Source organism: Polypterus senegalus, chromosome 15 (assembly GCF_016835505.1).
Source record: "Polypterus senegalus isolate Bchr_013 chromosome 15, ASM1683550v1, whole genome shotgun sequence".
NCBI classification, from domain to species: Eukaryota; Metazoa; Chordata; class Cladistia; order Polypteriformes; family Polypteridae; genus Polypterus; species Polypterus senegalus.
The window spans coordinates 35,360,438-35,373,888 of NC_053168.1; the positions used below are offsets into that span (position 1 = coordinate 35,360,438).

The following is a 13,451-nucleotide window of genomic DNA, read 5'->3' on the forward strand; positions in this document are numbered from 1 at the left end:
CCTGACATTTTCCTTTAGAATTCTCTGATATAATTCAGAATTCATTGTTCCAGAACAGGCCCAAACCATGATACTACCACCAGCACCATGTTTCACAGATGGGATAAGGTTTTTATGCTGGAATGCAGTGTTTTCCTTTCTCTAAACATAATACTTTTCATTTAAACCAAAAAGTTCTATTTTGGTCTCATCCGTCCACAAACAATTCTTGAAATAGCCTTCTGGTTTGTCCACGTGATCTTTAGCAAACTGCATACGAGCAGCAATGTTTTTTTTGGCGAGCAGTGGCTTTCTCCTTACAACCCTTCCATGCTCACCATTATTGTTCAGTGTTCTCCTGATGGTGGACACATGAACATTAGTCAATGTGAGAGAGGCCTTCAGTTGCTTAGAAGTTACCCTGGGGTCCTTTGTGACCTCACCGACTATTACACGCCTTGCTCTTGGAGTGATCTTTGTTGGTCGACCACTCCTGGGGAGGGTAACAATGGTCTTGAATTTCCTCATTTGTACACAGTCTGTCTGACTGTGGATTGGTGGAGTCCAAATTCTTTAAAGGTGGTTTTGTAACCTTTTCCAGCCTGATGAGCATCATCAACTCTTTTTCTGAGGTCTTCAGAAATCTCCTTTGTTCATGCCATGATACACTTCCACAAACATGTGTTGTGAAGGGCAGACTTTGATAGATCCCTGTTCTTTAAATAACAAAGGGTGCCCACTCACTCCTGATTGTCATCCCATTGATTGACAACACCAGACTCGAATTTCACCTTCAAACTAACTGCTAATCCTAGAGGTTCACATACTTTTGCCACTCACAAATATGTAATATTCGATCATTTTCCTCAATGAATAAATGACCAAGTATAATATTTATGTCTCATTTGTTTAGCTGGTTTCTCTTTATCTACTTTTAGGACTTGAGTGAAAATCTGATGATGTTTTAGGTCATATTTATGCAGAAATATAGAAAATTCTAAAGGGTTCACAAACTTTCAAACACAACTGTATTTCACCCCAAATTCATCACTAATTTTTTTTTTTTTAATTTATCCTTGTTGCTTATCATAAAAAGGTTTGTTAACATTGTTAAAAGTTTTTTTTTATCACATTCAGCACCAAAAGCAGGAAAAATGTAGCAGTGGTACAAATTACATTTATTCAAATCATATAATTTCAGTTTTCTAATGTACACTTTATTTTAGTAGTAGCTAACCCATTTCTTTCATTTTTCTAAATGAAAGAAAGCAAATAAATTACAACAAAGGATTAGCTAGCTGTACTTGCACAGGCTTTCTCATCTCCAGATTCTTTTTACTCAGTTATGCATTAGATTATGTAAAAAATAATTATCTATCTAGTGAATTGGCTAATAAAACTGAATACAAGTTACCAAATTAGACATCTCATAAAGTTTAGTGTAGTTTATTAATCAATCATTGAAAAATAAACTGTGAATGTGCTTGGGTAAACATTTCCTTAATTCTGGTAGAAAGATGTGCTTAAAGAAGAAGAGATCTAACGTGGGAGAGGAAGAAACAATTTGCATCTTAAGGTCCTGTGATGCAACAAATGAGGTCAAGAAACAATATTAAAATAATTTTGGATTAATGTTGTCATGTTACAGTGGACCCATAATAATGTTTTGTATCAAAGTGCATAAAACACTTTTACAATGTAGTTTTTATTCTTACTGTATGCATACATGCATCATTGTTATTTTTATTTTTATTTTTTCCTGGTCAGTTGTTGTGGTAATAATAAGTTGGGCTGATCTGACCATTTCCCTCTATCCCTAACTACTTCTTAAGGAATGTTCGATATAATCCCTACAGCGTGTCTTGGATATGCCTCTTGAGTCACTACCTACGAGCTGCCCCTTGTTCTCAAGATACATCCTAAGAACATGGCCAGTCCACCTCAAATGGCTTTTGATTCAGGGAAACTATAGTATTGCTGTGAACTCCTCTTTTATTGCTAAGCTGCTTATCCATTAACCCTGCACAGGAACCTTATTTTGACTGCTTTTATTCAAGATCTCATTCTTTCAGTCACAACCCACAGCTTCTTACCATAATCAGCTACTTTTTCCTAGGCTTAGCTTCCACTTCACCGCTACAAACCAGGAAAATATTATTAAACACTTTTTTCAACCACGAAAATCTTCAAACCTTAGGTTGTGCTCCTGGATATTTTCAGCTGAAACAAACAGATGTTTTTTGAGGTGTGGGAGAAACAAACATCTGAAAACTGTGTGGTAACACTTTTAAGTATATGACAACCATATATTACATATACTATATATTACATACCTATATACTCGTATGTGTAGTACACTCCATGTTCACTGAAGTATGAAGAACACCTGGCTGTTAACTGGCTACATGTACAAAAGATTCCTGAGGACTTCAATGCACTCCTGTTCTTAAACATGTTTCACATATAAATGCAAACTTGGGGGCATGTTTTCAGTTAAATGTGAAGCAAATCTTATATGTCTAATGCATAAGTAAAACGTTTTCAGGGTGCACTTTTAATTTCTTTGTTAATGTGCACTTCACTATATTGGCATTCTCTCCATTGCTAGATCCTGACTTGCATCATTAAGATCAGACAGTAATAGCAAGTCTTCTGGCTTTGTTCTTTGTATAGAGCAGTTGATTTGCATAATCGTTCTCTACCCCTGCTCCCCGCTCCCCAGCCCCATTTGTTTGTATATACTTATTTAAAAGTCATTATTCTATGATAAAAATGATCATTAAGCGTTGTTTGTCATGCAGTTTCATGAAGTTGCCACAAGAATTCATTTTGCTTGTGATTTCAAGTAAAATGAAAATTTTTAAAGGTGGAAAGCAAAGAAAATTGCTCCCAAATGGTTATTCTTTAACTTAAACTGCAACTGCTTCACGTCTGCCCTCCAACTCCACCTAATCTCTCACGGCTTCTTCCGTTCAATATCCAGCTCCCTGCCTGTGCATTCACACCACTCATTTTAGGTCAGAGGTACTACCATCTGTGCTCACTTTTCCCAAGTGTGTAAGCTGATCCAAGCAAGGCTCAGCAGTCATAGACACAGACTAGTGATTTTTAACAGTGCAATGCCTCTGTTTCCATGTTTGCACTAGAATAAATCGTGCCATGCTTTTGTACATGGTAAATAAGGTTGCAGATGAGATTAAGATATATGTCCTAATAGTGTGAGTTTTTGCTTGTGACAAATAATCAATGACAGAAAATTATCACAGATGGTTTTTTTTTTTTTTATTTGCACCTCTTTTTTAACTGGTCACTTGTTTAAAAAAAAAAACTTAAACATGCGTTCATAGGCTTAAGCTTAAATGTGTGCAATAAACAAAAATTTGTATCTGTAAAATGCAAGACATTTTTCTGAATTTCTTTGAAAAATAAGACATACTATTGGTTATAGAATGAGTACAGGGGTATATCATATAAACTGACACAGAATTCAATGAACAGTAGTTGTATATATAAAATAAAGTAACTTCTTTTCAAGAAATCTGTTATCTGGAAAGTGAAAAAAATTTATAAATTTCTCTTAACCTTTCTGTCATCTTTTTATAGGTGATTCTAAACCTGAAAAAGATGAAGGCCAGTTTTCAAGCATTTCTAATCAGTATTTGGAAACTTATTTCCAGTCAGTCACACTCGCAGGTATTTGTTCTTTAAGTATTCTTTAATTATGAACCCTCTGTATTGTGCCCATTGCACTTTTCCAGAAATTTTACTGCTTTTCTTTCATTAATTCCTTCTGTTAGACTTTGCATTGTTTTACCATTTTCTCTTGGATATATTGACATTCCTTGTCTTGAAAAACTACCATGCCTGCAGAGTTTATTTACAATTAGTTCTTCCTCCACCTCTTATTCCAGATTTCATGTAGCGCCTCTAACTGGTATAAATCAACATATTTGGACTTGTAGGTTACAACTTTGTCTTATTTTGCTTTGCTTTTAATAAGTGAACTGTATAATGAATTGTTTCATGCGTTGCTGTTCTTTTTGGCTGGATTTAATAAACAGAAAGTACACTGATAAGGTAAATGTTTAAATGACAGTGGAGTAACTACTACTTTATTTTGACCAATGTAATGCCATGGAAAATAGACACTTTTTTGTATTTTTAAGGCAATTGACTTTATTCTTACACTTTCGTGCACTTAAAGTGATTAAGAAATTAAAGAAAACATAATACATCAGAAAAATAATCACTTAGTATAAGAAATATACAACATGCAATTAACAGCAAATAATCTGATTAAATGCAGGCATTAGTCTTTGATTAAAAAAGAAAATCACATACTTCGTGGTGTTCTAGAGCTTGGAATACATTAATTTGGTGCAGTGGTACCATTGTGGGTGAGGAAAACGTGCAGTTAATTACCAAGAATAGTTAATCTCTCTATATAATGCTCACTTTAAATGACTACTAGGTACTGCTGACAAATGAAAAAATATATGTACCTAGCCTGTTTGCCAAGCTTTTTCATCCCTACAGCATTGACTAAGTATTGAAAGCACCTCCTGATGGGCATGTCAAAAGCTGTTTTATTATTACACAATTTTATATCCAGTCAATTTAAGTAGACAATTGAAACAAATCTAACTTTATTGGTGATTGTGGAGATCCCACATTGTACTTGTTTTAGGTTAACTCACAAGCAAGTTAGTATTTCATACAGATTTGTTCTGTTAAACATCGTTGTATTTGAGTTGGACACATTTCGCTGTGCGGGTGGCACAGTGGTAGCGTTGCTGCCTCGCAGTAAGGAGGCCTGTGTTCGCTTCCTGGGTCCTCTCTGCATGGAGTTTGCATGTTCTCCCCGTGTCTGAATGGGTTTCCTTCGGGTGCTCTGGTTTCCTCCCATAGCCCAACTTTTTAGGGTAAGTATTATTTAGAAGTTTTAAAAAGTGCAGCTTACAATAGTGGTCTGTGGAGAAGCATAGCAATCATAAAATAAAAGTCTTAAAACTTATCAAGTATATCCATCAGCCCTGTTACTATAGAGGCAGATGAAAATATCTTAATTGAGGCCTTCACAAAGGTGATATGTGAGTTTGTGGCAACCTGTTTTCCAAGAATGTCTACTTATAGCCTCAGACAAAAAGAAAGAAATGAAAGAATGTTCCTAATCGCCATTTTCTAAAAGCAGAATTGAATTAGTAAACAATTCATCTACACAGCAGATTGTTTCAGAATATGTCCTGTTTCTGTCTGCTTCTTCTGGCTTCCTTTACTTATTCTAATGTAACTTTGGAAAATATGCAAGATCTCCACAATCGTTGAATTCCAAGAATATCATCTCAATCAGTAACACCCATGATGACCTATTGGAACACATTGGACTCCTCCTCAGATTCTTTTGTTTTCTAGAGGCAGTAACAGTAATTCTGTCTTCAGTAAAGGCATTGATTCTTGGTAGGCAGAACTTGACATTTCCCTTGTTGCCTGCAAATTGTCAGTTATCTTAAGCCTTGCTTTAGATTCAAACTGTAAAATGTCCTGCCTCTGTTTCTCAAGTTCCATCTTTGTCCTTTTTCCCCTTGTGTTTAGTATGCTGCACCTCCTCACTGGTACAGTACACAGAACCTCGGTTCACGAACGTCCCGGTACACGAACAACTCGGTTTACGACCAAAAAGTTTGCCAAACTTTTGCCTCGGTTCACAACCACACACTCGGTATATGAACAAGCCAGTTTCCCTTTCAGTTTGTACATGTTCAGTCTCTCCCTGTGCATTTCCTGTGCAGCGAACAAGAGACTGCGACACACAGACACACACGCACATAGGCAGCGAGAGAGAGGCGCGTGCACACACACGCAGGCAGCGCAGAGAGGCGCACGCACACACACACACACACACACAGAGCCAGAGCCAGAGAGAGCAGTGCGCAAGAGATTGCGACACACACAAACAGAGGCAGCCCGAGATGCAGACACACAGGCAGCGCGAGAGACAGCTGGACGTATTAAGGTAGGAAGGCAGTTAAAGAATGCCCTGGGCTTGATTTTGTTTTCACTTCTGTTTCCAGCGATCTGTTCGTAGCGTGCATTGTTGCAATGTTATTTTTCTTGGTGGTTTATTAAATTACTTATTTTTTCAAATGTTAATTTTTTTTCCCGTGCTTAAAACTCATTTAAAAAGTGCTTTTAGCCAGCAGTTGGTAGCGCTATAGCGCAAACTATTGCAGTGTTAGTTTTCTCTGTTGTTCAAGGTTTTCTCAGTGTTATTCAATGTTTTTACATTTAGTTTACTATTATGCTGTGCATTCTATGGTTTAATTAACTATATTTGTGCTTAAAAACTTAAAAAATATATATAATTACATACAGTTCTTATGATCTGGAACGGATTAATTGTATTAACATACAGTCCTATGGGAGAAGTTGCTTCGGTTCACGACCAAATCGGTTTACGACCAGAGTTTTGGAACGAATTATGGTCGTGAACCGAGGTCCTACTGTACTGTATATTCTGGCCTATATAGTATAGTATAGTATTTGTAAAGTTTTATGGCTTTTTTTTCCACATTTGTTGTGGTGCCTCATAGACCACGATTGTTTGTTGCTTGGGTAAATGGTTTTTAATTTATGTACAGTTACCTCATTTAACAACATAGGTTTTAAATGCAAAATAATATTTGCGCCAATTGCAAAAAATACTAAATACTACTAATAGTATTTTTTAGATTCAGTAGTCTCTAAGATCCTAAGTTGAATTGTCATGGAAATTTTAAAAACATTGTGTCACAAAATTAACTATTATGGTGTGTTTTTTTTTTTCTGTTTTTCAATGGCATACTGCTCTATCACATAAATAGCTTTAAAATAGCAGATACAACTATTTACTTCAAAATCAGTACAGAGAAAACAGGGAGTTTCTCCCAATAGTACAAGACACCAATCCATCACAGGGCCCACTCACTCACACATACAAACCCACATCCTCACTGAAACTATTGCAGAGCCAGTTCAGAGTGGGAAGAAAGTTCACACAGATACAGGGAGGATCTACAGATGTCACACAACCAATAACTGGGCACAGCCTTCAATGCTGATACTGTGAGGCAGCAGCATTAAACAGTGCACCACCACGCTGACCCAGTTTTTTGTTTTTTGGAAATGTAAAATTAATTTTTATTGGTTATAAGTGTATGTTGCTTCAGACTTTACAGAATGCAGGTTAGACAAAACAACACATTGACAATGTCATCATTGTATATGTTATTTGTTGTTTACTCTTTTTTATTATAACTTTGTAAACCTTCAAGTCAGGTGATATTTTGTGAAAATTGTTGTATTAAAGAAAGCAAATCATTGGCTTCTATGAGATTTTAATTTAAGTTTAATGACATAATTGCTATTTTTCTTTCACAAGTTAACATGATGCTTTTAAGTTGTGTTTTTCAGTAGTAACATATAACCGATAGTGCACATTAGGTTTAATAGTAGTCTTTTTTTCACTTTTTAAGTGGTCTCTCATTTCCCACTTTTTTTTTTGGTGAGGGTTGCAGTGGCTGTTGTGTCTAAATATAATGCTAAGAGCTCCTTTACCCGCCATAGTTAAATGGCATTTTTTATTAAAGAAATCGCAAATTAGTGAAGTGCAGTGTAAAATCCATTATTGCTTAATACTTTGTAATCTTTTAGTTTGCCATTCAGCCACAAGGCCTTTAATTGCTTCATTTTTCAAGCTGATAGATTCATTAGTTAGACATGGTGCATAAATATAGGCATTCATTTGTGACACAAAAGCCCATCGTACAAAACCAGAAAACTAAAATTCTAGCAGCTTATTTATCATTGTTTGTACATTCATCCACCCTTATAGTTAACTTCTGCTGCACCAGGCACGCTGGTTAAGTTAATCTTCTAAATATTTTGCATGCATTTCTTGAGAAATGAATTAGTTCTCTTTCCCATTTTTCCCTTTTCTTTACAACTACATATGCAAAATGTTCTTTTCCCCAAAATCGTTTCCTGCTCATTTAGGTGAGCAGAGGCAGACAGCATCATGGTGAGTGCATGTAATTTACAGGATTTGTAGTGTAAGTGGATGGCACAGTGATAATGCTGCTGCCACACAATAAAGACCAAATACATGTAGGATGAATGAATTTGCATTGTTTGTCTGGCCTGTTTGTGTTCACGGTGTGATGGGTTGGCGCCTTGTCCAGAGATTGTTCCTTACTTGCACCTGACGATTGCTGGAATATGGTCCTGCTTCCTTGCGACCCCACTCTGAAGAAGCAGTTTAAGAAAATGGATGGATGGATGTTTTGTAACTCCAGCAGGTCACTGTCCAGTTATTAGACAGGATGGGTGGAAATTGGTGGACACCATATGAACCCACTGTAAAGTCATCTGTAGCCTTACTTTGTATGTTTCATGGCTCATATTTTATGTAGATGTGGTATTCTGTGTACTGCATGGTACCAATGAACTAGTTTTTTTTTGGTGCATGTTTATTTACATTATTGAAGGCATCTACAATGCGCAAGTCTTAAATTGAGTTTTTTTTCCCCTCGGTAACGCATTTATTTACATATTTATTGTATTTTTTTTACATACATAATCTGCTCCAGAAAGATCAATCTGTTCCTATTTTGAAAGTATTATTGTTCTGGGTTAGTCCGAAAAAGAACAAATTAGAAATTAATAATAATACTGTTCAGAATTCTATCCCAGCATACACTTTTAACTCCCAAAACGCTACAGATTTGCTCTGCATTGGGAAATAAGTATATGAATATATGTGTGTATTTGTGCATATGCGTGTTCCTCATAGCAAATACATTTGAAAAAAAATATATATATATATATTTATATACAAACAGTATTTTCTGAGAATTGACTGATGTGAATTACTTTATTCAATTTGGCAGTTTCATACAAATGTATTAATTTAAGTTTTCATCCTTTACAAAAGATTATTCCCATATTATACAGTGTTCATACTATATTCGTCTGATTTCATCTTCTTTTTATCCTGTTAGAAGATGGGTAATGTTTTTCATTCAAGCTATACCCTGTTATGCCTCTCTCTTGGAAGAAAAGCTGTAAATGAAAATCAATGTGCATGGTAAATGCATGCTGCTGAGGATTGATATAAATTATAGTATATTACAGTGTAAACACATATTTAGTGATTAAATACCCTTTACTTTGCATCCAGCAATATGTAGGCATGCCTAGTTCTATTAAACCAGAATAAAAGTATAGCTACTTTACTCCTGGTGCAGCTGTGTTGTTCTTATGTGTGAGTGGTCGATTCTTGTGGGGAGGGCTTCTGTTCTCTTTCTCCAATGTAGAACCCTCATCCTCATCTGAGTTCACCTCTGTTATAGCATGTCTTTATTTGAAAACAGCAGTGTCAGATCGGGCAGAGCATGACTGAAGGAATAAAACTGAATTAAAAAAAAAGAGCTAACCTTTACAAGTACCATAAATTTTCACTGGCTGTTAGGGACTCAAATTAAATGTATAATTTTAATCTATAATAGTCACAATAAGAGCAGCTCACCACTCAAAACGGTAATTCTAGGGAGCTCATGGAATCAAACCTGCAACCTCTTGGTTATGATTTAACAGTTGTTGCCGATGCGCCACCCAAGCAGTTGTGTCAGCATCATACGATTTCTTTTTCTTTGATTATATTCTTGAATAAAAGCATAATTGTTTTGTTATACGTGTACCTTTTGTGAAAGTATTTGATATTTGGACTTCAGTCTTCACACATTATACACTTCATGTCAAAATATTGTTGTTAGTACTATAACATGAAAAAAGTTTCTGTTTTAGGTATGTGTTCAACATTTCTTGCTTCGCATTTCCTCTCCTCCTACTTTTACATAGATTGTTGTAGACACGGAACATACATGAAATGTATGTGTTCCAAATAACAATATATTATTTATCCTATACAACTCCAGGAACCTCACTCCCAGATAAACAGACTTGAGCTGGGAGAACTTTTTTTCTGAGTTGAGCTGGAGATGGGATAGCAGGCTGCTTGCTGCTTGTGCTGATCAACACATTTGCAAAATGGAAGACGCTAATAGAGAGGTGCAAAGAAATTGAAGGTGGCCTGGGATTATGAGTTTTTTCATAAGCTTCAGGGATTCTAGTGTTAAATAGCTTGCAAACGTTTCTGTTTGCAATCACATAGTTAATTGCTGACTCCGAGGTTTGTTTTAATGATTTGTTATAGTTGTCATTGCATGACAAATAATGACCCAAAGATGGTTTATTTCTTTAAGCTCTATCATTGTTTACTAGGTAAATGTATGTATGAATTTATATTTTCTTAATTTTTGTGGTGCATTTGTGTATTTTATAGAGCCACCAACAGAGGATCACCTTTTACAGAACACCCTGTGGCCTGAGGTTCAAAAGCTGTAAGTCAAATTAAACAATTTGTCTGTGTACGTTTTTACAACAATCTATTCTTTTTAAATCATCATGTTTGTTAAAGATAACATTATTTGACTTTTAAATCATCATGTTCATTAAAGATAACATTAACTGCTTTTTAAGCTATCTTTGCCACCACTGAGCTTCCTCATATACAGTGTCTTCACATAACTACAATATTCACTTAGCTGCTCATACTATTATAATACCAAGTAGATCTATACCAAGGTGACTGCAGCATTGGATCAAAATGTGAAAACTACATGAAGTTTAAGCTTTCACAGAGACACTTTATGTATAAGTTGTATTGTGGGTATTGACTTTGGACTGTGGCAGTTTTAAATTGTAAACAACACCACACCTGCTCTTCATTTTTGCCAAGAAAAGCATACATGCTCCATTCAATTCAATTCAGTGTGTTCTTGGTAAATGTAAAAACAAAAACAACATTAAGGCAACATATGGACCAATAACAGACCATGTTTAATCAACAAAAACAATAAAGATATACCATAGTTACTTAGATCCATCCAACCTGCTAAATCCTAACTACAGGGTCACAGGGGTGCCAGCCCACCGCAGAGTTATTTAGATATTATCATTAATTAATGTTAGTGATAATTTTTAAAAAATAAAAGTAAACGAAGTTTAAACACTGAAGTGCAAAACAAACCTTCACTGTTATCAGAAACAGGTTAATTTTTTTTCTAATTAGAATCCTTATACATAAAGATGGCAAGAGAACAACCAGGTCTAATTTACATGTATATAAAATATGTATATAGTATACTGTATATCAATCAATCAACATTTATTTATATAGCTCATTTTCATATAAAAAAATGTAGCTCAAAGTGCTTTACAAATTGAATAGAAAAATCACTGTATATCTACATTTTATTTTGGCATGTGTACATGGCAACACATTAAGTAGAAATAGTTTGTTTTAAGTTCAGTGAAAAGGTACAAACCAGTCCATAGCAGTTTCGGTGATTAAAAAGGTGGATGGTATTCTTGATTCCTGAATGTGTTTAGTTAACCAGCTAACACAGAGGAGAGAAAAACAAAAAAATCCTACGATTGGGACAATAGTAGAAAAATAAACCTCTGAAGGGCCACAGTCGGAAGACAGAAGTGAGCAAATCAAATAGTTAAGTGTGATTGTAATCAGTTTCTGCATCATAGAAGTCAGCATGATCGAGGCCATTTGGTCACCCATCCTTTACTAAGCACAGTTGATAAGAGTTGTCAATAAAGATTTCCAAGGACTTCACTGCCCTTTTCGGTATAGCCATCAGTAGAGTGTCTGTCTGTGGAAAGAGTGTCGTCCTTGTTGAGAGATTTACTTACCTTGGCAGTGACATTTATGTGTCTGGCGACTCTTCCTATGTCAGTAAACAGATTGGGAGAACAAGGGGAGTCATGTGGTCGCTAGAAAGCGGATGTGTGGTGCTCCTGATATCTATGCAAAAGAATGAAAGTCCTGGGGCCTCATGCATAACGCTGTGTATGGAATTCACACGAAAACATGGTGTACAGATAAAAGCAGACATGTGGGTATGCAAACGAAAATCCAGATCCAGAAATCTGGGCGTATACCAACTTCCAAGTTCTTCCGCTCCATGAATCCAGGTCAGCATGAAAAGGAACATACGTGCATCCACCTGCTGCCACTTCCCAACTCCTCCTTTTTGAATATGAAAATCAATTTAAATAGACTTTAAGCTCAGAGTTCTGTGAAAAGACAATGGCAAAAGCACAGGAGAAAAATAGAGGAATTACAGAGACTACCAAGTGGAGGCAAGGAAAAACGTACTATTTGTTGGTTTAAATAGTGGTATAACCAACAAAAGGAAGTTGATTGAGTCACATAGATTGTCAGAGAAACTCGAAAGCTGAAGTTCACAAAGTCGCAAAGTGCCCAGAAAAAAAAAGAACTTGTTAGATATCAAAGTCGCTGTGAAGAGACGAGTCGTAGCCCACCGTCTGAGTGTCATAATAAAGCTTATTAGAGTACAGAGAAAAGAAATAAAAAATAGGGACACAGTGGGAGGAAAAAGCTTGAAATGTCAACTGTAATCTCCAAATTTCCACTTTAATGACGTAGTTTATTTTGTCATTAAAGTAGAACATCATAAACTTCATCTTAAAATCGTTTAATTAACAAGTTCTTCAAATACCATTGTAGCTAAAGTAGCATGTTAAATGCTTTTTATTGTATGTGTTCTGCTATGTGCTCTATGTGTGTGAATCGCTACGTGTTTCTTAACAACAACAACAACATTTATTTACTGTATATAGCACATTTTCATACAAACAGTAGCTCAAAGTGCTTTACATAATAAAGAATAGAAAAATAAAAGACACAATAAGAAAAACAAAATAAATCAACATTAATTAACATCAAATAAGAGTAAGGTCCGATGGCCAGGGGGGACAGAAAAAACAAAAAAAACTCCAGACGGCTGGAGAAAAAATAAAATCTGTAGGGATTCCAGACCATGAGACCGCCCAGTCCCCTCTGGGCATTCTATCTAACATAAATGAAACAGTCCTCTTTGGATTTAGGGTTCTCACGGAAGGACTTGATGATGATGGTCACGTAGACTTCTGCCTTTTAATCCATCCATCATTGTTGGAGCATCAGGAAGCTTTGAGTAGGTGGAGGTGGCGCAGGCCACCACCACAAAGAAACCGGAAAAAGAAACAGAAAAAGAGAATAGGGGTCAGTACGGACTTTCTCTTCCTCCGACAGGACACAGAATCCATTACATTCGTAATATTACAGCTGTCTGAATAACTTAAACTAACCAACCCGTGGCGTTCCATACACTGCATCATCAGGCCGGTTTTTTTAATGATTTTTAAGCACAGGGAGAAAATTAACATTTGAAAAATCGGTAATGTAATAAATCAGCAAGAAAAGCAACATTGTAACAATGCACAGAACTAACCAACACACAATCGTCTGTGACTGAAAACTGGCGGACCCCCTTTGCTCATGTCCCCACCTCCAATTC

At 35.9% G+C, this 13,451-nt stretch overlaps 1 protein-coding gene across 2 annotated transcripts in view; it reads left to right on the forward strand.

The window, feature by feature from the left end:
- Window positions 1–13,451, forward strand: part of elp2 (elongator acetyltransferase complex subunit 2) — a 97,241-nt gene that overhangs the window by 60,923 nt on the left and 22,867 nt on the right. For both annotated transcript variants that reach the window (XM_039736866.1, XM_039736867.1), the window contains exons 15-16: window positions 3,583–3,672; window positions 10,358–10,415. In XM_039736866.1, coding sequence (XP_039592800.1) covers window positions 3,583–3,672; window positions 10,358–10,415 — 148 coding nt within the window. The remainder of the gene's footprint in view (window positions 1–3,582; window positions 3,673–10,357; window positions 10,416–13,451) is intronic.